Below are 26,941 nucleotides of genomic sequence, written 5' to 3' on the forward strand. Positions count from 1 at the left end.
TGCGGGAGATGCATATGCATGCTTTCTTTTCCATTAGAAAATAAACAAAGAAAGACTCCATAGCTATTGGCAATCCAGTGTCTTTATGGACAATTTGTGATGTATCAGTTGACAAAAAAAGTAAACATGCAATATCTACACAGTTTATTAGAGACCAATTAGTGACAGAACATGACTGGGATCTGGACTTTCTGCTGCCAAGGGATGAGCCAGACTTCGAAATCGCATTTGAATTTCTGAGGGGGGGGGGGGGGACAAAAACAAATAAAGGCATTAAATCAGACAAAAGAAAAAAGGCAGAAAATTGCCTTGACTGCTTTATAATTCTATCATCAGCTATTTAAAAAGTTATACAAGAAGATGTTGCATTTTTGCAGTCAGCCTGGCAGTCAATGTGATAATAAGTGACTTACTGCAATGTCATCTTATGAAACAACGGCTTTCAAAGGAATTTTTCCACCTAATTTATTCCAAGAATCATTGGGAGGTGGCATATGCATTTAATAATAAACATTGTACAGTAAATAAATATTAGTAATGTACATTCCTTCTAATGTATTTTAGAAGGACATCCTCTGCAGAAACAATTTGCTCCATCTTCCTTTTCCATATACGAACACAGTTCAATTCCTTCCACTAAAGTGACAGGATACTGCAATCAAAAGTAGTTCCTGAACTGAAGAGGTCTCAGCAAAAAAAGCCTATGATGTTCTTTTCAAATCGGTAGTCCTTGCTTACTGGTCATTTGTTCAGCAATATTTGGAGTTAATATTGCTGTACTAGGAAACTCATGATCAATCCTCAAAATTGCATCTATTGCAACCTCCACACAGTCATGCGATCATAATCTGGGTATTTGGCAGCCAGTCCACATTTCAGACACTTGCAGCATCCTCTGGTCGTGTGATCGTGATCTGTGTGACCTTCGCTGCTGGCTTCCTATGAGCAAAGTCAATGGGAAAACTGGCAGGAAGTCATAAGACAAGATCACGTGATTTCCTTGCATAACAATTGCACACAACTGCCATCATAAATGGGCCCAGTCACATGATTTTTATGACCACATCTCATAGTGGTGGAGTTGCTACACCCAATTAACCATTGTTAGGCAAGGACCGGTATTGTGCATTTCTTTGATGTTCATTTACTTAACACTTGCTCCTCAAGGTTTGTTGTTTTATTTATTATTTTTAATTATTCCCCTCTTCCCCAATTTTTCATCTAGCATCTTTTCACTGTGGGAAATTCAAAGCTGTTCCATGAAATAAATTATTCTTTGCTTCATTTGGAGAATTTGGGGCAATTGCTGAGGTCACTCAGGAAACCTATCCTGGAAGCAACACAGTTCCCTCAAACTTGGACAATGCAGATATAAGAAAGTGAAGCAGAGAATTTATCATGTTTGCTTACACTCTTCTAACATCAAGAAAAAGAGGCCTCAAGGCCATTCTAATTAACAATGTAGCAGGAGATTGAGCAACACTGTTGTTTCTGCTAAATGACAAGAACTAAAATTATTAGTTGACACTGAAAAAGGATTACGTGTTCAAAATATATGAGTGAATCCCATGCAAAATGAATTGTGGAGAAATAGCTGTTCAGTTGTTGCTACTATTGCTACTAGTTGTCCTCTACAAAATTCTGGACGAGTGGTAGAAGGCAAGAAGGACACACAGAAAATTATTGCTCTTTGCTGCTATCTAATGGTTGTCCAGATTTTCAGAGTCCAAATCTGGTATTCCTACCCAACCCCGATTTCTTAGAACAGTGCAAAGAAGTTGAACATATACTTTTTGCAGCATCTTGTTCTTCTGGAAATCACATCTGTCCAAGTTGGGATGTGGTATTCTTTTCCTGCATACAGTCCGGCAGATATCGACATCCAGTCTGTATTTCACTCCTTTCACAATCTAAAAAATAACATCAGTTTTCATATTATTAAAGAGCACTGAGAACAGGCAAAGTGAAGAGAACAGAGGCCAAAGAGAGGTCGGTCAAAAAGATTGGGGGGAAATGGTGAGGAAACTGGAGGCAATTGAGAACACTCATCCTACTGTTCACAAGTTGATCTGCAAATATTTTGTGTAATTATTTTTAAAAATAATAATTTCAAAGGATAGAGGCTATAATATCAGAAAACAAATTCTTGTCTATGCTAGGTCTTATCTAGCCAGGAATTGGAGAACACTGGAACAAGTTTCACAATAAAAAAAGTATAACTACCATCTGGGTTTATCTGGCCATCAACACAGCTGTGACAGCTGCTGGACCAAATCATAAACAATAGCTTAGCTTATTTCTTTCAGAAAGCAAGAATACAACCAATGCCTGAACCAAGTGTGGTTTGAAGGAGACTTTCCATCTTGCCAGGTGAACACCAGCCTTCCTTCTCTTTGTTGTTCTCTTCTCCTGTGGACTTTAAGACCTTAGGAGGAGCACTGAACTATGGGTGGGGCTCCAACTACAAAAGGAATAGGCAGGCTGATGGCATCTGAGCAAGGGGGGAATCTGCTGGAAGGAGATACATGAGTGGGTGAGGAGAGCAAAAGAAGATGCAGGTGAGAGGGTGCAGCATCTGCTAGGAGAAAGAGCAGTGTGGTTGGTAAAGAAGAAGCTGGGATGGATTCCAGCACACCGACATGTCCAGCACACCGACATGGGAAGAAAGAGGAAGCAGAGCTGTTGTAAGATACCTTCCTCATCCTCCCCAACTCCAACTGTAAGACTGTGCAAAACCAATGTTTCAGCTGCACTCAGAATAACAGCTAGTAGTAACAGACCCAACAGACTTCAATGTGGTTAAAAAAATTGTTACAGCCCAGGCGACAAATGAAAAAAAAAATAGGACTGTCTGTGTTGGTTTGTTGTGGTTGAAATTTTCCAATTTTCATGAACTCTTGATTAGCTAGAAAAAGGAATAAACAAATAAGTAATACTTTTGACCAATAGAGGAAGCTATGAGGATGCTTAACTCTGAACTGGAGTCTGTCATCAAGAAAAATTTTGATGGGTCTATAACAGTGATAGTGAACCTATTTTGTTTCTGGTACCAAAAACATGTGCATGCGCCCACACCCATAATTTAATGCTCATGCTTTTTTGGAGTATGGAGAGAGTGAAAATGGCTTCCCCTGCTCCCCCGTAGGCTAGAAATGGCCCGTTTGCTGAATTCCGATAGGTCCATTTTTTGCCCTCCCCAGGCTCCAGCAGCTTTCTTAGAGCCTGGGTGGGGCAAAAAACAGGCCCAACGGGTCAACCGGAAGTTCATTCTCAACTTTCCGGTTGACCCATTGGGCCTGTTTTCCGCCCTCCCCAGGCTCCGGAGGTTTTCTTAAAGCCTGTAGAGGACTAAAACAGTGTCTCCTGGCCCTCCAGAAGGCCGAAAAATCAGATGTACGTGCCAGAGTTGAGAACTGCCGTGCCAGCTAATATGGCTCTGTGTGCCATCTGTGGCATGCCTGCCATAGGTTCACCATCACGGGTCTATACAGAAAATCATTTATAGCATAAATCAGTTTATAGCATAAATCAGATACTAATTATACAGAGGATATTAAAAAAGAACAAGAGACACAATGAGGTGGAAAATTCTCAATCCACCGTGTCAACTCAACTACAAATGCTGCACAATGCAAATAACTGAACTGTATCTTTGGAATATAAATTTGACACCAACTTTTATTATGATGATGGTTTGAATATAACCCTCTCAGTGCAACTGAAACAAGAGTGCCAAGTAAATTCACAACTTTTAAGAGGTCAAGTTTGGGATTTTTTCTTCATGGATAGAAATAAGGTTGAGAATTTCTTGAAGAAAAGAGATTTGCTAGACACTCCTGAGAAGAAATAGATTTTGTTAGATCGGGTAATGGAAAGGCACACTCAGGCTAAAGACAACAACAGCTATTTATTGTAACAGAACAAGTATGTACAATCCACGAAGGTTGAGTCTGACAGCAGCCCTTTTATAGGGAGCTGTCAGACCCTTCGACCAATGAAATTAAACCTCTGTTCCTGCCGACAGAGGACCTTGGTGGAAACCATTATAACTGTAGCTAGTATCTAACAGATTTCATTCTGTGAAGATAAGCTGAAGGGAGTGACTTAAATTTAATGACGTAATTAGTTAGGATGGATTTTTACAAGTTTAATATATGTATTGAAACAAAGCTTCAAGTTAGTTTTGTATATATACAATGAGTTTGTAAATGCATATCTTCTGTCTTTTTATGTAATGTTGAATAATTCTCAAAGTTTATAAAATACTATTGATTAAATTTGAAAATAAGAGAAGGAAAAGCTTTACTCCATCAGGATAAAATCAAGGGAGAGATTTGAATTCAATGAGCTAACTGGAGTTAATTGGATATATATTGGTGTGATATATATAATTGAATGAAAGTTCTAATGTAGTTTTGTGTTTTGGGTTCTGAATTTAAAATGGTTTCTTTTCCCCCTTTATATACAATCCTTGAATATTTTTTAAAGTTAGTAAAATATCAAAAATAGAAAAAGTGTTTTCTTCCTTTAGAATTAAAAAAATAAAATAATATAGAGGATTCTCTTAGCATGAAATATGCTGAAGATTAATGAATTAACAGAAACATATATTATTCCCCACAGCAAAGAGAAGTAGAGATGGTCAAATTGATTATTTTATCCAAAGAAGAAAATATATCTAACCTTGTTTCTATTTTGAAATTGCTTCCAGATTTTGTGCTTGCAATGAAAAAAAAGAAGAAACTTTGATTTTGCTTTTACTAATTAGATAGGTTTATTGTTATAGAAATGGCTTGTACATACTGTTGTATAAAAATAAAAAGTTGTGGTTGTAACGTTATTATCTTCTAGTGTGCTAAAGAAGAAGTTGGTGCCTTTTTCTTTCCTTTACCATCTTTACACCAACTCTTGCCTTCCCCCTCCCCCTAGATTTCTATTACTTTTTTAAATTTTTGTTTGTATTTTATATTTTGATAAACCAATCAAAAAGTTTCATTGGAGAAAATGAAAAAAAAAAGCTTCTCAATCATCCAGATCCCAAAGGTGCTTTCCAATAGGGAACTGGACTTTCTTGGGTTTTTCCTTGAAAATGTTTCGCTTCTTCAGTTGAACTTCAGTTCATGAAATAAAACAGCTGTTGTAAGAGAAGTGAAACGTTTTCAAGGATTTTTTTTTAAGTCCAGTTATCTTTTGAAAAGCATTTTTGAGGCATACTGTATTTATAGGGCTCTTTATGACTTAGATTCATAACATACAAAGGAATAGGTATATATTAAAGTATTAGATTATTACTAGATTAGGCATTGGATTCATAGCATTGATGGGCATATAGCATAGCACTGAATATGTTTGGTGATCAGGCTAAATTCAAAAGTTAAGAAAAAGCTCTAAGCTCCTTATGCCTTTTTTGCATATTAAAAGCCTCCTTGAGAGAAGAGAACACAAAAGCCTCCTTATCAGTGACCTGTACCATTTCTCAAGGGGAGAAAAATAACCCTCTCACTAGGACAGGAACAAAAAAGCAAGTTATATTTTGCATTTTTAATCAGCAAAAGAATTAACTGCATTTATTGCTATAAGAATCAAGCAGTACTTACCTGCACTGTGGCTTTATTTATATGAGATTCTTTGAACAAAAATATATCATTTGTACTGTTGTTGTATTTATAAACCCCAAGCCTAGCAGCTCTTTGAACGTTGGGGTCATTTGTCTTTACAGGGAAAGGAGATCCAGGTTGAATCAATGAATTAGGGAACTGCCCAGAGGCACCTGTGCAAGAATAACAATGTACAAATGGACAATTATCTTAAACTCTCAGCCTGGGAAGAAATATTTTATCAGATGATTTATTTCTTTTGATAGAATATATGTCTTTATGCAATACACACACATATGACTCCCTAGAGTGCGCAATGTGTCCTCTCAAAGCACAAAGAGAGGTCAGGTAATCCTCGAATTACAACTACAACTGAGCCCCAAATGTCTGTTGCTAAGCGAAATATATGTTATGTGAATTTTGTCATGTTTTATGACTTTTTTTACTACAATTGTTAAGTGAATCACTGCAGTTGCAGTTAGCGACACGGTTGTTAAGTGAATCTGGCTTCCCCGTTGACTTTGCTTGTTAGAAGGTCACAAAAGGTGATCACATAACCCCCCAAGACACTGCAATCGTTATAATTACGAATCACCTGTCAAACATCTGAATGTTGATCACATGACCATGGGAATGTTGCAATGGTTGTGTGAAAAACTGTCATAAGACATTTTTTTCAGTGCTGTTGTAACCTTCAACCATCAGGAAATGAACTGTTCTAAGTTGAGGACTATCTGTATACTTCCATAAATCCTAAATCTTACGGATGAATTACAAGGGCATACCCTCATTGTAAATTCCAAGTAACATATAGCAAGCCAAGGACTGAAACATAGCTCCAAATACAATAAGCTATATAATAAATTTTTGCATTTAATGTGCATGGAGTCACCTATCTGCCCTTGAGGAGTCCAGAAATATTCTCCTATCTCATTGTGCTTTGAAAAGATCTATCTAACCCTTCTCTGGTTTGTCTTAAAAAGTCATTGATTTTCTTTTCTTGTAGGCTGAATGGCATCTGTTGCTGTTATTGTCTTTACAGGGAAAGGAGATCCAGATTGAATCAATGAAATAGGGAACTGCCTTTTTTGCAGGGTCACCTGTGCAAGAATAACAATTTACAAATGGACAATTATTTTAAACTCTCAGCCTGGGAAGAAATATTTTATCAGATGATTTCTTTCTTTTTACTAGGCTAAGGATTGTCTCCAAGTTTACTTCCCACCCTTGGATTGAATGGGCAATGGCAAAATTTAAGAAGGATTATGGGAAGAAAATACAAGGAAATTTAGAAACAAATTGTGGGTCAATGTTTCAGTTATACCTCTGCCTTATACTTTGTGAGGGTGTTTGCAGAACTCAATAGTAACCTCTGGTTTACAGAATTAAAGCACTTGTCTGGTTTTCAACAACTCTGAACCATAAACTAATCACCTTCGCTAAATTAAAATAGCACATTGAACTAAAATGTGGTGGGTTATTTTGTGGTTAAGTTTGCCTGTGAGTCCAGCCAGTATTAGATTATAAGCAAGCCACTTATTTGCCTGTTTTGCTTGTTGTTATCAGTAAAACAAACAGTACTTGCAACTCGTAAAAAAAATTAGTGGGTGGCTCACTGAAGTATCGATTTGCATCAGCATGTACTGTATTTCCTCTTTCCCTGAAAAATGTCACTTATCCGCATATATTAAATATTCCTTCTTAACATCTAAAGCAACGTAAATGTCAGTGCTACACTCTATTTCTAATGTAGCTTCATTTAATTGTACTTTAAACAAACACTACAATGGAAGGAGCAAGTTAGTAATTTATCAAGCCCCAGATCATTTTTAAGCTTCCTGCCTCTGCTTTTTCTGTGTATTCTCATTTGATGGTTTATTTAATTGGTTTTGTTGATGATCGTACAAAATGAGCCATAAAAAACAAAATGCTGCCCTTTTCCATGGTAGAACTATATATCATGATAATAATATAAAAATAATGACAGCACAGCAATATGAGCAATGAGAACTTTCTAGCATAAGAGACTCTAATGTCACAAATGTATTCATAAAGTTGTCATACTTTTTAAAAATAAACTTGTTGAATAAACAATCCACCGTTTGAAGGACATTTCACAATGGCCGGGCTTTGGAAATGGAATTATTCAACTGCTTGCTGTCATAAGCTAACAATCCACCCAATATTAAACAGCATTAGGAAGATCAACATTTCCTCTCTTATGCAACCTATTCAGAATATTTAAGGTACATTCTGATCTTACCAGTTGAAGACTTGGGCACACCATAGAGAAGCAGAAAGCAAAGAATAATTATCCTCCATCCAAAGAACATTGTTGTCTTGCTTTACCATAAACAGAATTGGAGCAAAGTGGCAACTTCGTACCTTCACCCAAAACAGGAAATGGGGATTTTCAATGCTTGTTCAGAAATTCTCATTGGTCAGGAACAGCCTGTGTTTTTTTTTAAAAAAAGATATAACTTCTATTAGCTTCTCTTTTTTCATAACTCTGATTAACAGTTTTACTGGGTAGTTTTAGAAAAGTGTAAAACAAATACACACAGTGGAATAATTTGCCTCCAAAAATGGTGATCTATTTGTGTTGTATATTATGAGCTGGCAGATAACTACCCCACTTGGAAAGTAAAAAAAAAAATCTTTTGTGGAAGTCATTAGGACTACAGCGGCAATTTCCATGTGATTTCCTAACTTCTGCATAATTGCCTTTGCAAAATCCATACTTTTTTTCAGAACAGAAAAGGAACTGGTAGACAATTGTAACACAGAGTTACAAAATTTGGTTTGTTGGTTTGAATTATACCCCTGCCTTTCCTATAGGAGCTGAAGGTGACATTCATTTTCCTCCAGAATATAATCCTATGAAATAGGTTGAAATGAAAGACAATGAATTCACCTATTCTCCGACTGATAGAAAATTATCCCACTGGCCTTGATGTTTCCAGATTTCTGCCAGTCAGCTGACATCTTTCCAAGGAAGTGAGGGAGTATAACAGATTTGTATATACTTTGAGGCTGGTTTGGGAACTACTCATTAGCAAAGAAATGGTCAATGTGATCTCTTGAAGTAAAGGAGGAGGAGGAGTACCTTATAAGGTAGTCCTCGATTTACAACAGTTCCTGTGGTGACTGTTCAATAAGTTACAATGGCACTGAAAAAATGACACAATTTTTCACACGACCTTTGTAGCATCCTCATTATCATGTGATCAAAATTCAAACTCATATTTATGACCGTTACTGTGTCCCAAAGTTATGTGATCATCTTTTGCAACCATTTGACAAGCAAAATGTTTGGGGAAGCCAGATTCACTTAACAATCATGTGACTAACTTATCAACTGTGATAATTCACTTTAAAACTGTGGCAAGAAAGGCTGTAAATGGGGCAAAACTCATTTAACAAATGTCTCAAGAACAGAAATTTTGTACTCAATTGTGATAAGTCGAGGGCCACCTGTACCCTTTGAATGGTCAGCAAATTTATTATGGCATAAACTTCTATATTGCCGTTTACTGAATGAGTGAAGTATTTCGCTGACTTTATAAAGGTACAAATGGGAAATGATAGTATAAATATTTAACTAACAATTCATTTACTTTTAAATAGTTTTCAAATTGGTCCCTCTATTCATTTTACATATATTTAAAGTTTAATTTTATTGTATTTTGGCATATGAGCCCTGGTGATGCAGTGGTTAGAATGCAGTACTGCAGGCTACTTCTGCTGACTGCCAGCTGCCTGCAATTTGGCAATTTGAATCTTATGAGGCTCAAGGTTCTTGCATCCATCCTTCCAAGGTTGATAAAATGAGGACCCGGATTGCTGTCGACAATATGCTCAGAGTAAACCGTTCAGAGAGGGCTATAAAGCACTGTGAAATGGTATATAAGTCTAAGCGTTATTGCTATTGTTATTGATCATCATCATCTAACTTCATGATTTATTATTTCTCCCCTCTTAGACCATGCAAAGATAACCGCCCGATGCACTGATCTATATAAAACTTAGTTTCCAGTAAAGATGACTATTTTTTTCCAAGCTTGCAAGCGTCCAAAGCTTTTTCCATGATGAGAAAATGAGGTCATAGATAGCATTTTTCAAAGGAGCAGGAAAATAAAATTTCCAAGAAGGATAAATTCCCAAAGGAGAGGTTGAAAGAAAATTAGGATGAGGCATTCATGGGGCTCTTCCTCACAGCTGTGAGGCTCTTCCTCACCACCAGAACTCTGCACTGGTAGTCCCTATCTTGCTACAGGCAAGAGGTCACCAACAGTGGTTCCTCATATAGGACATGATGAAGAAAAGGATTGGAGGTCACTCCAGCTTTGTGTTTCCTCCCCCTTTCATTAAATACAGCTTTACCCACCAATAGGAAAACATTCCTTTATCACCTTAGCATGAGATGGAGAGGAGGCAAGTTTTGAAGGATGAACAGTTCAACATTTTTAGCTATCTATTAAAATTCACTCCAGGATTTTTGTAAGTATTTTGCCTGTGTGAGTTAAAAATGGTCTCCCTAACAACTGGGAGATGCTCTGTAGAGGCTGTTTGATGAGGCAGGAGGGGGTTGTCCTATTGTTCTATGCAACCTTCCCACTAAACCTGTAAGCTGCCATTTCAAACTGCATTAAACCCAACGTTAAAAATAGCCTAAAAGTGCACTAAATGTATGGGACACTTTGTGGAATAGTATCTCCCTCTTGTTGTATCCCCAGGACCTCTCAGTTCTTAGGTTGCTGACCCTTCTTCCAAAGCCAGCTCACTGAGCTGGAGATTGGTTCAGAGAATTAATGGAATAGGGAAGCCCAGTTTGAAAAATCACTCAAATGAGAATGGGAGGGACCAGAGTCCAGAGGAGATAACAGGCTGAAGCTGGCCTTGCATGGCCAATAGGCGTTGAGCCAATTAAACTCTCCCTATCGGTCACCTGATTCTGCCACTGAGAGAAATGTTGATGAATTGTATAATGTACTGTCATTATTGCAAAAATGTGTCAGGGTAAGAGCAGTGATGGGATTCAACCAGTGTAACAACCGGTTCGCTGAGTGCGTGCTTTGTGCACACATGCTTACTTCTCTCACACATACGCTAACGCATGCTCTGCATGCGCAGAGTTCATTTCAAAACAACTCTAAAACTTACCTTCTACTGCAGTCCCGATTAGTAAAACAGCTGAGGCGCAACAATCCTCTCTGCCGCGCCTATTGGCTGGGCTTCAAACAAAGGAAATACAGGAGAGACTAGCACAGGGGTGGGCAGGTGGGCCCACCTGATCATTGGAGCGAACCGTTTCACTCCCAGCTGATCGTTGGAGTTACCGGTTTTCTCCCAGCTGATTGTTGGAGTTACTGGTTCGTCTGAACCGGTCTGAACCAGTAGAATCCCACCCCTGGGTAAGAGGTAAATCACTAACATTGGAACAAGTAAGGATAATTTATGGCTGCCTCAGAAATGAGCTGGGAATCAAAAGAAGGCAACATTCTGAAGACTTGCTGGAAGAAGAGATTGCCAGGACATGTTTGTGCTACAGAGGCTCATAAACTGATTTTATTTTTAATGGCTTACTTTATTCTCTGAAAGGAGGAAAGGAGGACAAATTCACACTTCTAGCTTGGCTTATTGCCAGTACTGCCCATTCACCACTTTACGAGTACAGGCATAGGCAGTATTGTTCTCCTCCCATTCCCAGCTTCTTGCAAACATACTCCATGCCCATATTGTCTGTCTTTGATTCAAAATGAATGCTCTTCAACTGTCTTAAGTCTTCAACAGATTGTTCTAGCATAACAGCAACTCCAGCCCCAATGAAGTTATAGCAGTGTTGAAAAAAGTGATCTACGGCAATTTTTCACTACTGTTGCAGCATCCGCACTGTCACATGATCAAAATTTGGATGCTTGGTAACAGGTATATATTTATGATGGTTGTAGTGCCCTGAGGTCCTGCGATCACCTTTTGAGACCTTCCGACAAGTAAAGTCAATGGGGAAGCCAGATTCACTTAATAAACCATATTACTAACTTAACCAACTGCAGTGATTAACTTACCAACTGCAACACGAATGGCTATAAAAAGGAACAGTTTTGCTTAACAACAGAAATGTTGGGCTTAGTGGCAGGAGTGAAATTCAGCAGGTTCTGGAGAAATACCATCTTTGGCTAGCCCAAGAGTGGGGAGGGAATGGAGATTTTGCAGTATCCTTCCCATGCCACGCCCACCAAGCCACGCCCACAGAACCGGTAGTAAAAAAATTGAATTTCACCACTGGCTTAGTGGTGGTTATAAGTCAAGGACTATCTGTATTACTGTATCAAAATATCCATTATGGAAATGTTTACAACTGGTCAACTCTGACAGGTTCCCATACACAATGAAACAGTGCAAGGTGGATTACCCTTTTCTTCCGAATTTTTCCTGGTGAAAATGTATTTCACCCCCAACTATAATCTTTTTCAGCTAATAACATCTGACTGTAAAAGAATAAGGCTGAATATCCTAATTTCAATGGTCATTTCAAAGTCCATAAAAGCAATGCGGACAAGCATAATCCAACAGAGGGCAGTATTGTCTCATCCAAACAGTTGGTTGCCTCCTTCCTGAAGCACATTAATAGCAATAGCACACTTAGACTTATATATCACTTCATAGTGCTTTTACAGTCCCCTCTAAGGGGTTTACAGAGTCAGCAAATTGCCCCCAACAATCTGGGTCCTCATTTTACTGACCTCGGAAGGATGGAAGACTCTGAATCAACCTTGAGTTTGGGAGACTCCAACTGCCAAACTGCTGGCAGCCGGCAGCCAGCAGAAGTAGCCTGCAGTACTACATTCTAACCACTACACCACCACAATAGGTTTCATCTATCACATAAGTTCACATTTTCCCATCCTGCTAGCTCTCGGGAATGCTGGTTTAGTAAGTACAGGGCTGTGCAATGCTTGGGATTCAAAGGGGAAAAGGTACTTTGGAATACGTGAGGGCATTGATGTAGCAATAGCAGTAGCACTTAGACGTATATACCATTTCACAGTGCTTTACAGCCCTTTCTAAACAGTTTACAGTCAGCCTATCGCCCCCAACAATTTGGGTCCTCATTTTACCAACTGGAAGTATGGAAGGCTGAGTCAACTGGTCAGGATTGACTAGGGAATCGAACTCCAGGCAATGTGAGCAGAGTTAGCCTGTAATACTGCATTCTAACCCCTGGGCCACCACAGCTCTTACTATATGTAGCCTTTCTTAGCAAGCTTCTTAAAGCAGCTCTTCTTTTTCCTTTGTGGCTGCAGGTTGACGTCTGCAAAAGTGCTGACAGGTGTGACAAGAGCATCCCCAGGCACCGTTTTCTGAATGGTAGTCCTGGTAATTCTTACACCACACCATGTCACTTGCTAAATCATCTTTGCATAGCCACAGGTTTAAATCGCAACTAAATCAGAGTTTGGGGTAAGTTCCCACATTACCTCAAACCTGGATTGCATAGATATAACATAGCTCAGACAAATCTAGTGGCACATTGTGTTTGATCAACAGTATGGGTTGATATACACAAGAAGAAAATAGTTGGATTCCCACGATATACTGTAGCACAAACTCCCCAACTCTATTTTAGATAACTTTAGCACGCTCTGCTGTTTTGGGGAATCTGAATTACCGGTACTGCTCCCAACTCTTAGCACCAGTAATTTTCCAGGACATAAAGGATGCAAAACAAGAAACTCTATTTTAGTCCAGTGAGACATATGCACCTGAGGGCATGTGGCAATTTTTAGCTTAATGTATCATGCAAATGCAAAAACTGGGTTAATTGAGGAAGCCATCATTTATAAGCAAGATTGTTGAATGAGGACAATCTTTGTTAGGCAGTACTTGTAATACAGAGCTCAAGAAAATTCAAGATAAGCAATTAAAGGATAAAGTGTCTGCATCCATTTACTAGGTAATATGCAACAGTTTATCTAGCTGACCACGTATATAGCTAGTCCTTGACTTTTAACAATTCATTTAGTGACCATTCAAAGTTACAACAGCACTGAAAAAAGTGACATGACCATTTTTCACACTTATGACTGTCGCAGCATCCCCATGATCATATGATTTACAATTGGATGCTTGACAACTGACTCACATTTATGACGGTTCCTGTGTCCCGGAGTCATGTGATCCTTTTTTGTGACTTTCTGAAAAGAAAAATCAATGGGGAAGCCAAATTCACTTAACAACCATGTTACTAATTTAAGAACTGCATTGATTCACTTGACAAATTGTTGTGACTCAGCAGTTCTGTTGAGAGTCTTTTGGGGATCAAGATTCATTAGGCAGCTGGGAGTGGTTAGAAGCAAGTTGGGAGATAAAAGGAGGGATGCTGCCACGCCCCAGTCGCTGGAGTCAACGTTCCTTCGTGTGTTCCATGTCTGGTACAATATTGCTTGCTTATTACTCGTGATTATGTCTGTTACATTTGGATAAATGCTTTGGTGTTTTCATGTAAATCTGATCCGTGGAGACGGTGGAAGAAGGGCTGTGTTTGTAAGAGCTTTTGTTTTGACTTCTTATCGGAGAGTGATGTTTATGTTATTTCTGGGCTCGAAGCCAGTTTGAACTGAAAACTGATAAAGTAAAGCCTTCCTTTTAAATTTGTCTGCGTTTGTTAATGAGCCGTCAAGGGGGGGTCAGAACAGATTGACTCCAGACAAGACCAGCCTTAATCTCAGTAATTATGGAGCAAATCATGGCGGAAAGTAGATTAATGGCACAGCAAATAACAATGTTGTCGGATCAAATTCAGCAGTTGCAGAGAGCTGCAAGACCCCCCCCCCCCAGCAAAGGAGGAAGTGCCCAATTGCCATGCCAGATAAATATGATGGAAGTTTGGCAATGTTTAATGCGTTTCTGGGACAATGTCAGCTGTTTATTAGCTTGAGAGCAGAGGACTTTCCCACTGACCAGACGAAGGTGAGATTCATGATACGTTTGCTCTCAGGCACGGCTGCCTGTTGGGCCACGCCCTTGTTATTGCAACAGAGCCCTCTGTTGGATGACTTTCAGGGCTTCTGCCAGCATTTCAAACGGATATTTGAAGATCCGATCAAAGGGGAAACAGCTGCCAGAAGTTTGAAATCCTTGCAGCAGGGCACTGGGTCATTACAAGAATATGTGTCTGAATTCAAGCTACGTAGCCAAATTCCACATGGAATGAACCTGCTTTAATGGACACGTTCCAAGATGGATTGTCTGAGGCCTTGCAGGATGAACTGGCGAGGGTGGACGGGCCACCGACGTTGGATGCGTTGGTCCACCTGTGCCTCCGGATAGATGCCTGGCTGCAGAGGCGAAGGCCTCGCCGGGTATTCCAGGAAACCACCAGCATGCCAGTTCAGCAAGAGACTGCAGTGAAGTGGGAGGAGCCCATGGAGTTGGGTGCTGTCCGACCTCGGGTGTCACGGACAGAGATGGACAGAAGACGTGCAGAGGGATTGTGTTTTTACTGTGGGGATCTTGGACACCTGGCAGGAAGCTGCCCCAAGAAGAACCGAAGGGTTGCACGGACTGCAACCGTCCCTCAGCAACGCACGATCAAGTCGGACAACCAGCACGTTGGTGCGGCCGTGTTACCCCGTTCGCACAGGATAGCATGCGTTCGGGGTGTGTGAAGTCCCAGGGCGGAGGCCCTGCCGAGTCAAGTACAGAACTCCGACCCTGCGAACTCGCTTCCACCTCGGACTGTTCTACCCGTTGCAACCTGTGCTGCTGTTTGTCATCCCGGGAGCATGCAGTCTCTGGTACGGGATGCACAGCGGGGTGACGACTGGGTGGAGTGACAAAAGGCGGAAGTGAGGCCAGCGTCCCCATGGACTTTGGAAGGGGATCTTTTGAAGTGTTGGGGCTGGCTCTATGTTCCCGCAGGGCACATCCGTCGACAGGTGCTCTCGCAGATTCATTGCACGTCTGCATCAAGACATTGGGGGTTTGTTCGGACATTGCGCCTGGCCTCCTGTCAATTTTGGTGGCCCCATCTGAAAGATGACGTACGGAGGTGCATGCAGTCATGTACCCAGTGTCATTGGGCCAGGTCTACAAAGAGAACTCCGCCGAGATTCCAGTCTTTGTCGACTACGGTTCCCGCAGCACTGGACTTTGTCTCTGGGTTCCCTGTGGGGTGCCGGGGTCTTGAACGGGGTTCTGGGGAGGCCATCACCAACCCTTCTGGGCCACACCCCGATCATCGAAGCCAGGGGAAAGGCTCTGTGGGAGGGGATTGCGTGGTGGCTGGTGGGTCGGCCTTGCAGAGGGTGGAGGACCCTAAACAGGGAGTTAAGGCTCGGCCGAAGTCGGTAGAGCTGCCGTCAACCTCCGACGGAAAGGGGGTTGGTGGATCAGCCTTGCAGAGGGTGGAGGACCCTAGACAGGGAGTGAAAGCTTGGCCACAGTTGGTAGAACTGCCATCAACCTCCGACGGTAGGAGGGGTGGTAAGTCAGGCTTGTGGAGGGTGGATGTCCCTGGATGGGGTTTCGACGCCGGGAAGGGCAGAAGGAAACATGGTGGCCACCAGATACCGAAAGAGTTGCGATTCCAGGGGGCTATGCCTACAGAGGTTTGGAATTCATAAAAAAGGCACCAAGGGAAATGGGTGCGGGTCATCTTGGGGACACGTCATCCCGACCATCGGACCCCGGGGAAAGGGCCCTGCGGTGGGGGATAGTGTTGTGACTCAGCAGTTCTGCTGAGAGTCTTTTCGGGATCAAGATTCATTAGGCAGCTGGGAGTGGTTAGAAGCAAGTTGGGAGATAAAAGGAGGGATGCTGCCACGCCCCAGTCGCTGGAGTCAACGTTTCTTCGTGTATTCCATGTTTGGTACAATATTGCCTGCTTATTACTCGTGATTATGCCTGTTACATTTGGATAAATGCTTTGGTGTTTTCATGTAAATCTGATCCATGGAGACGGTGGAAGAAGGGCTGCGTTTGTAAGAGCTTTTGTTTTGAATTCTTATTGGAGATTTATGTTTATGTTATTTCTGGGCTGGAAACCAGTTTGAACTGAAAACTGATAAAGTAAAGCCTTCCTTTTAAGTTTGTCTGCGTTTGTTAATGAGCCGTCCAGGGGGGGTCAGAACACAAATGTAGGGAGAAAAGTCGTAAAATGAAGCAAACACATTAACACATTTCTCAACACATTTCTCACTTAACAACATAAATTTTGGTCATAAATTGAGGATTACCTGTATTTCTAATAGGCAACTTCTGCTTGTTACTGCTAAGTGTAGGAAGACATTCAACTGGTACAACTTTTCTCTGTATAAGTAGCGTAGTAAGAAAAACAAGGGGGTAAACTCGTGGTTAGAAACAGGGAGAAAGTTTGATCGTGAGGAGCAGGTGGACCTAATTGCTCTTTTATCCAATTAAAGTTTATTGACAAAGGTCTTCTTTAAAACTAGAGGTTATTTAAGTCTACTAAACTCTAGAGAGATCCTTGCTTTGGATATATTTTTCTATGGCAGCTGCTAAATCTTACTTAGGGAACAGTGCCTGGCAAGGTCCTTGTCTTCGTAAATGAAATAAATCAGATTTTGTCAGAAAAAAAGTTATATTTTCTGATTCCCCAGTTAAGTGATATTTATCTAAATTGAGACTTTCATGTATCATTTATAGCGGATACTATTCTGCAAAGCAAGGTTGCCAGGAAAAGAGGACAGCTAATATTATACCTGTTAAGGATGATTAAATACGCTTCAGCTATTCCATTTCCCATCTTAATTCTGAAATAATGTGGGAGAAGCTGGACTTGATTTTTTAAAAAAGCATAGGCAGGCAGGTATTGCCCCCACCCAAATGCTCTATTTAAATTTTTAGAAGAAAAACAGACTGGAGATGAAAATATACTTGATACAAAAATGCAATGTATCTCATTTTGATGATCTTTGTCTACTTGATGTGCTGTCCAAATATTATCTTCCGCATTAAGCCAATGGACATTTTTGGATTTTAAGAAGACAGTGTGGTCATTCTTAAATGTAGGAAGACATTCAACTGATAGGGGGAGGCTTTCCCATTTGTAAAATGCTTGTGAAAGGTAGGGAAATAACAAAATAATAGAGTTGGAAGGGATCTTGGAGGTTTTCTAGTCCAACCCCCTACTTAGGCAGGAAATCCTACACCATTTCAGACAAATGGCTGTCCAGTCTCTTCTTAAAAATCTCCAGTGATGAAGCACCCACACTTTGTCATTAGTTATAAAGCTTAGATTAATTTTAATCCTATCTGCATCTCTCCAGCTGGCATGAGTATAGAATAGGAGAAGCTTGGGTATGCAGTGTGGATATAAAAGGAATAAATTCAGATTTGAGTTACCCACCCATTCTTGACTTTGCAACCATGCATATTCTATCTTTGCTGCCCCCTCTGCCAATCCCTCTATCGCTTCAGTTGCTTCCAGTTTCCTGGCTTTTCTCCAAGATCATAGATGACAAAGCATAACCAATTTTCTGTATCTTGAGGCTGTTCTTGGTAGATCCAAGAACACTACCATAATCCCAGTAGAGCTAACAGTGACTTAAGGCTGTTTCCTTAATGTGATGGGGACAAGATGAAGGTGAAGTCATGGAGGCAAGGCAGAGGTGGTATTCAGCAGGTTCTGACCAGTTCTGGAGAACCAGTAGCGGAAATTTTGAGTAGTTCAGAGAATCTATAAATACCACCTCTGACTGGCCCACCCCCATCTATTCTCTGCCTCCCGAGTCCCAGCTGATCAGGAGGGAATGGGGATTTTGCAGTAAACTTCCCCTGGAGTGGGGATTTTACAGTATCCTTCCCCTACCACGCCCACAGAACTGGTAGTAAAAAAAATTGAATCCTACCAAGCAGGGCGGCAGCGGCGGCGGGGGGGGGGAATAGGGGTTGTTTAGGCTTGATAGTGCTGTGGTTAAATGCACTTAGCCTATGATCTACTGCTAACAACTGTGCTGCTGACTGTCCCTTGCATTAGTGTATTCTGAAATAGCTTGTCTGTATACTGGTTTCTGATACAGATTCCTTCAGTGTATGCTCCAATTATCTAGGTTTATCTTCCCAACCAGTATTTGAGAGGCCCAAGAAAGGAGTAAAAAGCCTGGAGAACTCTATTCTATTTGCACAGGAAATACTTTTAAAAACATGAACAGCACAATAAAAGAAGAGCTGATGTTAACTTGTAGTTCTACAAGTTACAGGAACTACACTGGAACTTGTAGACATTTCAACCTAACATTAAGGATTTAAATGACAGCTCTGTACAAATATGGGAATATATTGCATTTAACTTAATGAGGGCAGCTTCTAAGTAAGTACAGATACACTGAAATATGTTTATTAAACTACTTACAAAAAGAATTCAAGCATATTTCATGACACATACTAAGATTGCTTGAATTCAACTATTTTTTACAGTTGCTTCTGGGAACACTGTGTTGAAACTTTGCAACTCACTAATGAAACAATGTTCCCTACATTTAATTTTGGACAATGTGTTTTGCTGGTCTATGCCTATTTACAAGCTTCAAGTCAAAGGCGATCCATTTCATGATTAAGAATGGTCCGTCCCTCCCCCCCCCACCATTTGCAAATCCTTCCCCTACCACGCCCACAGAACTGGTAGTAAAAAATTTTGAATCCTACCAAGCAGGGCAGGGGGGGGGGGAAACAATTGATAAATTGAAAAATTTTGAATTCTGGTTTGATATTACCAGTATTTCTGAAAATTGCTGAAGATATTGTTGCTAAGGAAAGAGAACAGAATATCTTGCACATGTTGCACCAGGTCTGTTTTCATTGCTTACAATATGTTTTTTTTTCTTCCAGTTTTTCTAAAGAACACTTTTTCTTTAAATACTATATTGTACCATATAATGATATAAGTGCACACATGAATGTACTTGTAAATACAACTGTTAACTTATATCCACGGGCACCCTTACTTTCCTGTTGTGAATTCCTCATAGTGAAGATATTCCAGTATTTGAGAGGCTGCCACAAAGAAGACGGGGTCAATTTATTTTTCAAAGCACCAGAAGGCAGGACAAGAAACAATGGATGGAAACTAGTCAAGGAGAGAAGCAACCTGGAATTGAGGATAAACTTCCTAACAGTGAGGACAATTAACCAGTAGAACAGATTGCCTTCAGAAGTTGTGGGTGCTTCATCACTTGAGTTTTTTAAGGAGAGACTGGACAGTCACTTGTCTGAAATGGTATAAGCTCTCCTGCTTGAGCAGGGGGCTGGACTAGAAGACCTCCAAGGTCCCTTCCAGCTGTATTCTGATTCATGCTAGAAATTTTGGGCTCAGGTTTTGATGAGAGTAAGGGGCAAATGGGTACAGTAACTTAAGGCACTAATTTCCACCTTGTACTTTTCCCTAACCTTTAAACCTTAGGATTTAAAACATGTTCCCAAAAGATGAAGTAATAATTCTTGCTTCCAAATAAAGGCTCTTTATGTGATCACCCATTGTGCAGGTACAGATGCCCCTAGAAGAAGTTGCCATGAAAGCTCTACCTTTTTCACCAGGGCATTCCAAAAGTATTGGACCTCAGTTCCCAGAGTTCCGAGCTGACTGTAGACCTAGAAATCCCCCCCCCAAATTTACAGCAACAATAGAGACACTTATAGAAGAGAGCTCAGAGTTGAACTAGGGGGTCATTGGTGCTATCTGAGCTTAGTGGTTTTGATTGATTGATTGATTTAATTTGTATGCCGCCTACTCTCAAAGAGACTCAGGGCGGTTTTCTTGTAGACTTAGTGGGTTTCTTGTATTTAATTACCAAACTATGTAACAAAATCAGTGCTCAATGTATGAGTTACCTAGTTTGGTAACGAAACATCTGCAAGAAAACCACTGAGCTCAGACAGCACAAAAACCCCATAGAGATACTTATAGCATATTAATGTTTTGATCATTTGCCTTAATACAATGTGCCATTCTAGTGGAAAAATATATGTAAGGGAAAGAATGCTGTGAAAAATGAGCTTCAGAGAAAGATCAGAATATATTCACAAACAACATATGCAGAGGAATCAAACAAAGCTTAACAATGCCTTAAGCAGGCAGGGAAGAGACAGAGTGATTTTGATGGAAATAAAAAAAAAGTCTGGAAGTGTGTCAAGACTAAATAAGAAGCATCCAGAAGTATGCCTGGAATAAAAAATAAAAAAATGAAAATTGAAGTGAGAGAGTGATGGAAGAAGTAGTTTAGAGATTTGCACAGAAATCATTGTGATACATTAAGGAGTAATACTAAAACAAGTGCACTAGATGTTAGTCTCCAAAACACCAAAACCAAAAAATATAAATGAAAGTCGACTGTGGGATTTGCATGGCATATGTGAAGACTGCATTGATGCCTGACAATTAGAAAAGAAGCAGTCACTGATCAATGGTGGGATTCAAAAATGTTTACTACAAAGGTTACTGCAAAATCCCCATTTCCTCCTGACCAGCTGAGAGTCGGGAGGCAGAGAATAGATGGGGGCAGGGCCAGTCAGAGGTGGTATTTACTGGTTCTCCGAACTACTCAAAATTTCCGCAACTGGTTCTCCAGAACTGGTCAGAACCTGTTGAATACCATCTCTGTCACTGATCCCCAAATGAAAGCTACAAACTGTAGTAGGGGTCCCCAATCCTGGTCCATTTACCAGCACTAGTGTGCAGCATGCCAGCAACTGGTTCATGTAAACAAGCGAAGCCCCAACCACAGTATACAGTCAGCATGCAAAACCCACACCCCCTCTGGTCCACGGGAAAAACCTCTCTCCATGGAACGGGTCCCTGGTCCCTAAAAGCTGGGGGGGGGGGCTGCTGAACTATAGGATAATTTTTTACTGTACTACATGTGCCTGGGAAGGTGTTCGGCAGAATTCTGACTGTCAAGGTATGAAAGATAACGATGAATTTTGGAAAGGCAGATTTTATCCTTAGGCAGGAACAGGGAATGTAGGCCAGATTTTTATTCTGTAGCAAAGCACTGCAAAGAACATAAATGTGAGAAAGGCTATTGACCTTTGCTTGGTGAAGTATGAGCAACTGCTAAATTAATTGGCTTGAATGACAGAATGTCTTATGCAAATATGGATTTGATATTTGGTGGCTGAATATACTAACAGCAGTATATAATTGAATTAAGCAGTTGCAAGACTTAATATGAACAATTCAAAGCTAAACAGGAAATAGGACAAGGAGGTTATGATATCCCCTTAGTTGTTTAACCATTTATGGGTCAATGTATAAGGAAGGTTTCCAGTGAAGGTAGAGCTTAGCTGGATGAGGAAGTGAAAGTATGTAAATTATAAACCAAAGGAAACTGTGTTGTTAACTAGGACAGTGATTTTATGATGCAACAGGCAGGATAGCTCTGAAAATGAATTAGGGAACATGTTGGCTCTGTTTGTCATGAAAAGTAGAACAAATGGATGAAATGACATATATAAATGACAAAAAAACTAAAGCAAGTACAGGTAGATCTTGATGGTCATTTAGTGACCATTCAAAATTACAATGGCACTGAAAAAAGCAACTTATGTGACCATTTTTCACACTTACGACCATTGCAGCATCCCCTTAGCCATATGATCAAAATTTGAATGCTTGGCAACTGATTCATATTTATGACAGTTACAGTGTCTTGGGGTCCTGTGATCACCTGCAACCATTTTTACAAGCAAGGTCAATGGGAAAGCCAGATTCACTTAACAACCGTGTTAACAACTTAACAACTGCAGTTTCACTCAGCAACTATGTCAAGAAAGGTCGTAAAATGGGGCAAAATTCATTTAACAAATGTTTCACTTAGCAACAGATATTTTGGTCATAAGTCAAGGAGTACCTATAATTGAATTTGGTAAAATGTTTACCAAAAAAGGAAAACAGAAAGAGATTTTAAAATGTATAAATACTAGTGGGAAGGTAGTGGTCTATTCCAAGAACAAATGTTTGTCAAGATAAAGGGAATGGGATGAACAGAATATCATGCTTTTATCCACTTTGTTACCTGGAAGTAAGAGTGCATAACTCAGGAAAAATATAAACACAGAGTACAGTGGAAATCAGGTACTTCTGAAATATTGTGCTACAAGAAGAGATAGGGGTCAAGAAAGAAGAGGTGCTGAAATTGAATGTGGACTAAAGGTAAATGGATAACATCCAAGCAATTGATACTTTGCTGTAGATATATCTTAGAGATGATTTATGGTTGTCTCACAGAACCTGAAATTGAGAAATCTGTACTCATGTATTCAAAATGCATAATGGCATTCAAGCATGTAGAATCTGGGAAGTCTTGAGTTGGAACCTGTGCGCAAGTATGGATACAGTTCTCTCACCAAATGGCATAGTTGTCATACTGCAGTTTCCAACATGAGAATGAAGAATACCAAAATCTTGTTTGAATAAGCTTTCTCCCCTCAGAATGATCTATGCACATTCATTTTGTGATAGTGTACTGGTGGCTTGGTTTTTTGGGGGCACGGTGTGAACTGGGTATCAGTGTTTTCGGATATAGAAAGAGCCCATGTTAATGCCTGGGCAAAACAAAACCCAGCTCATGCTTCATGTGGAAAGCTTCCCGGAAGAGACACAAACATCTTGATAGCTCAAGACTAATGGCAAGAGAGCATTACCAACAGGGAAAGGGCAATTAGTAAGAGCCAAGACATATACCAGTACCTTACATTGAATGAAGCCTTGCAGATGGGTGAAATGCCACACCTTGTGCAACAGAACTAAAAGTAAGCAAACAACCAACCCACACCACCTCCTACTAAGGAGAACAAAAGCTACATTCAGGATGAGAAGGAGATGAACAGAAGACAACATTAGTCATGTTCTACAAGCCTGTTTCACAGGTGTGGCAGGCTGCATTTAGTGAGTGGTGCAGAAACATACATAAAATTATGTTTTTTATAAAAATAATGAACGCGGGATAAAAAAATTGTAAAAATATGAGAAGTGGCACTTCTGAATTTGAAAAGTTCCATGCTGTAAAGCCTAAGTTTATTACATGAAGATATTTTTTCTACCAGGGACAAGACTTAATATAGGACATTCTCAACACAGTCGGCAGTTGCGAAACTAAACTATATTAGCAGCAAGCTTCTGCCTTTATCACTCAGAAGTAAATCCCACGGTGGGTGGCTTCTCCAATAGCTCACACTCCACAAAGCCAGAATGTGGTTTGTTGGGCTAGTAGTGTAGTGTGTTGTATTAAGCCAGCCCATGGCAGGGGTGGGTTCCTGCCAGTTCTAACCTCTTCTATAGAAGAGGTTCCAAAAAATGTGCCATTTAGAACCGGTTCCAGCTCCCTCCCCCCACCCGTCTGCCCCATTCTTTCCCCGCCTGCTGCTCACTGATTGGCTGACTCACCAATCGCCCTGCCCGCCTTTAAGAGTCCTATCTAAACCTTAAAGTCTTAAAATTGTCAAGTTTGAACACCCCTGGGGGTTTTTTCTAAAGAGTTAGGGGTGCAAGGGTCTTGTAACTTGACAGCTTTAAGACTTGTCTGCTTCAAATGCCAGAGTTTCTGAGCCAACATGACTGGAGGAGGAATTCTGGGAATTGAAGTCCACAAGTGTTAAAGCTGTCAAGTTTGAACACCCTGGGGTGGGTGGGTTCTAAAGGGTTAGGGATGCAAAGGTCTTGTAACTTGACAGCTTTAAGACTTGCCTGCTTCAAATGCCAGAGTTTCTGAGCCAACATTTTGGTTGCTAAACAAGAGAGTTGTTAAGTGAGTTTCACCACATTTCACAAGTTGGCCATGCCCACCCAGTCACAAAGCAGGCCACACCTACAGAAGAAGTTCTAAAAAAATTTGAAACCCACCACTGGCCTACGGGGTCGTAAAACCGACATTATCTACACCTAGCTAACATGATTTATTTGGGTTAAACCCCTAACGAAGCACATTTTGGCTCGTTTTGATTAAACACCAAACTTCAGTCACCCTGGTTGTAGACCGAACTCTCTCTCGCTCCCGCGAACCACCAGTTGATGTTACAGGCAGCCAACAAAACTGGCGGACGCCGAGGATGCGTGCGTTCCGGCGCCAAATTGCGACACGAGCCCAAACTCGTGATAGCCAAAGTTCCAGCTGGGGCCCTGTTAAGCCTCTTCCGCTCAGAGCCACGAACGTCGACGACGCGGCTCCTCGTCTGAAGCTCGGCGGGGTTAAGCGGGACTCGACTTGGTGCAACCTTCTCCCCAGGAGGAGGGGCCGCAACAGTAGCAGCTGTAGAGGGGGGGGAGGAGGAGGAGCCTCAGCCTGACATTACGACTTTCCTCCTTCCCTTGGCGAGTGGGTTGCAGCAGCTGGCAGGCGAGCGGCAGAGCGCTGTTAGCGGTTTCGCTGCCGCTCCGGCCTGCTGCTCCAGGGCGCAGCCATGAGGCGTCCCCGCGTGCCCGACTTAGCTCAGTGAAGTTCGCTCAGGATGGATCTGCCCGGCGCTTCGCTGCAGAAGGCTTGCCGCCTGCTTGTGGTCTTCTGTGCCCTCCACCTCTCGGCTGTGCTCTTCTACTACCTGAGGGGCAACACGCTCGGTTACCAGCGGACCCCGGAGCCGCCTCCTCGCAGCCAAACCTTCGGCCGTCGGGTGACGGAGGCACTCCTCTCGGCCAATGTCTCCAAGCCCGCCGTGGATTGTCCCGACCCTTCCCCGTTGCTGTGTAAGTGCGGATCTCCGCGAGCTCTTCCTTGCCCGACCGAGGGCGCGCCCGTTTCTCTCCCGCCCCGGCTTTCGCTTCGCCCCGCGGTTTCCCCGCAGTTTCGCCCGCCCGCCTTTGCCTTTCACTTCTCGAAACCTCCTTTAACCCGTTGCCCCATCGCCCCTCGTTGCTTCAGTCCCCACTTTTCTTCCTCCACCCTGTTTCCTGTTCCTGTCTCTTTCGGGCCCTGCCTGCCTCCCTCCTCTCAAAAAGCCGCTCGCTTCGGGATCTTCCTTTGCCGCTCGCCCCATGCCGCTGGGAAGCGCCGTGGCCGAGCGCGGAGTAGATAAGTTTCTCTCACGGCCCGGAGCGCGTTGCCTTCCCGCGTTCAGCTAAAACTTCGCCTTGCAGATTGGCAGACTTCGTAATAAGGAGAAGCTGCCCGACTCGACTTGGTCCATTCTCTTTTCCTCCGATGTCTTATTTTACACAGAGCGTCTCTCCCTAAAGTCGAGACGGGTCTTATTTCTGAGTAGCTGCTAACTCTTATTATGCCCAATTGTTCAGGAGGAAATCTGTCTGACTTCACAGATAAAGAGAGGATAATGGGATGAGGACATGAATTATGAGCCAACAGTGCATATATAAATAGTTTGGACAGAACCTATTTTTTCTGTTGCAGTCATTCTCTTCCTGCTCAGTTAGTTTCACCTACCTTACAGAGATAACTTTGTTTAAAGTAGTAGAATGATGAGATGGAAAAGTTCCAAAATGCTGCTTTCTTGCAAAGGGATTATCAGATGATGAATCATGTGTGCCACGTTGCTGAAGGTGGAGGAACCTCCCCCAGATAAAGTGGATTTGTTCTGCTGGATTGCTGGAAATGAGTTGTGACTGGACCCTTTGCGTCTTACCTGAGGACAGCTTTCTTTGGCAAGTGTGTCCAAAGTGATCTGGTCATTGGTCAACAACCAGTGGTCCGTGAAAATTTTTTGGTGGTCCACAGAGAAATTATTTGCATTTTTTATATTGCACAAAATACTATCTATCTTTTTAGAAAATTAATATTAGTGGTCCGTGGGGGTTTAAAAATTTGAATTTAGTGGTCCCTGTGGTCTGAAAGGTTGGTGACCCCTGATCTAAAGTAACAGGTTCTGTCAGATGAGGGCCCTGCCCCTGTTCTTTGAAGTGATTTTGCCTCTGGTATGGTGATTTTTTAGGCCGTGCATGCCAACTTTGTGGATACAATGCAGATCCCTGCTCTCCATGACAATGGATTGGCTCCATTTTATTCTTGATAGCTTTACTTTTTATTTCCATTTTATTCAATTGCACTATTACAAATATTTTTTTTAATTTGCAATTCAAAATTAAATCAAAAATTGATTAGAAATGAATTGGCACATTTATCCCAGGGGGTTCTCACTCTCTTTAGCTAAGGGTTCATTTCCTTCTGTTTGATTTTACAATAGTCTTTTTTTTTAAAGAACCCAGTTTCAAAGAAAACTTGTTTATGAACGGGAATTAACACTGTTAGTGACTTTCTTTTGTGATATAAGCTTCAAAGCTGCCATGCTGAGGGAGGGGGAGAAAAGCTTAATTTTTTTAAAGGAAAATAATGAGTTTTAATTTTTTGTTACAGCAGATATCTGGGTTATTTTTG

General features: G+C 41.2%; 2 protein-coding genes across 5 annotated transcripts in view; one reads left to right on the forward strand and one right to left on the reverse strand.

Moving 5' to 3' along the window:
* Positions 1-64: 64 nt before the first annotated feature.
* Positions 65-26,516, reverse strand: LOC116505438 (cystatin-F-like). Of its 4 annotated transcripts, none has more exons than XM_032212673.1 (5): positions 24,581-24,668; positions 7,861-8,049; positions 5,598-5,770; positions 1,791-1,910; positions 65-236 (listed from the first exon to the last, which is right to left on the reverse strand). In XM_032212673.1, exons 2-5 carry the CDS (start codon positions 7,928-7,930, stop codon positions 159-161), a joined length of 441 nt encoding a protein of 146 aa, XP_032068564.1. In that variant the 5' UTR covers positions 7,931-8,049; positions 24,581-24,668; the 3' UTR covers positions 65-158. The 4 variants fall into 4 exon arrangements, with proteins under 4 accessions (XP_032068564.1, XP_032068562.1, XP_032068563.1 ...); XM_032212671.1 differs by adding an exon at positions 16,838-16,910 and having other exon boundaries at positions 65-1,910; positions 24,581-24,650; XM_032212672.1 differs by lacking the exon at positions 24,581-24,668 and adding an exon at positions 25,994-26,516 and having other exon boundaries at positions 65-1,910.
* B4GALT1 (beta-1,4-galactosyltransferase 1) overlaps positions 24,612-26,941 on the forward strand; it is a 47,994-nt gene continuing 45,664 nt past the window's right edge. Inside the window, exon 1 of the mRNA XM_032212667.1 lies at positions 24,612-25,299. Within this exon, the coding sequence (XP_032068558.1) occupies positions 25,065-25,299 (235 nt within the window). The 5' untranslated portion in view covers positions 24,612-25,064. The remainder of the gene's footprint in view (positions 25,300-26,941) is intronic.

The sequence above is a fragment of the Thamnophis elegans genome, chromosome 3, assembly GCF_009769535.1.
Source record: "Thamnophis elegans isolate rThaEle1 chromosome 3, rThaEle1.pri, whole genome shotgun sequence".
In the NCBI taxonomy this organism is placed as follows: domain Eukaryota; kingdom Metazoa; phylum Chordata; class Lepidosauria; order Squamata; family Colubridae; genus Thamnophis; species Thamnophis elegans.

What these genes read in the sequence shown, in the direction of transcription:
- LOC116505438 (XM_032212672.1), bottom strand. Translation starts at nt 7,930, where the DNA reads ATGTTCTTTGGATGGAGGATAATTATTCTTTGCTTTCTGCTTCTCTAT. An exon ending in TGTGCCCAAGTCTTCAACTG is followed by an intron (nt 5,771 to 7,860) that starts GTAAGATCAGAA and finishes ATTCTTGCACAG; the next exon opens with GTGCCTCTGGGCAGTTCCCT. An exon ending in TAAATAAAGCCACAGTGCAG is followed by an intron (nt 1,911 to 5,597) that starts GTAAGTACTGCT and finishes GTTATTTTTTAG; the next exon opens with ATTGTGAAAGGAGTGAAATA.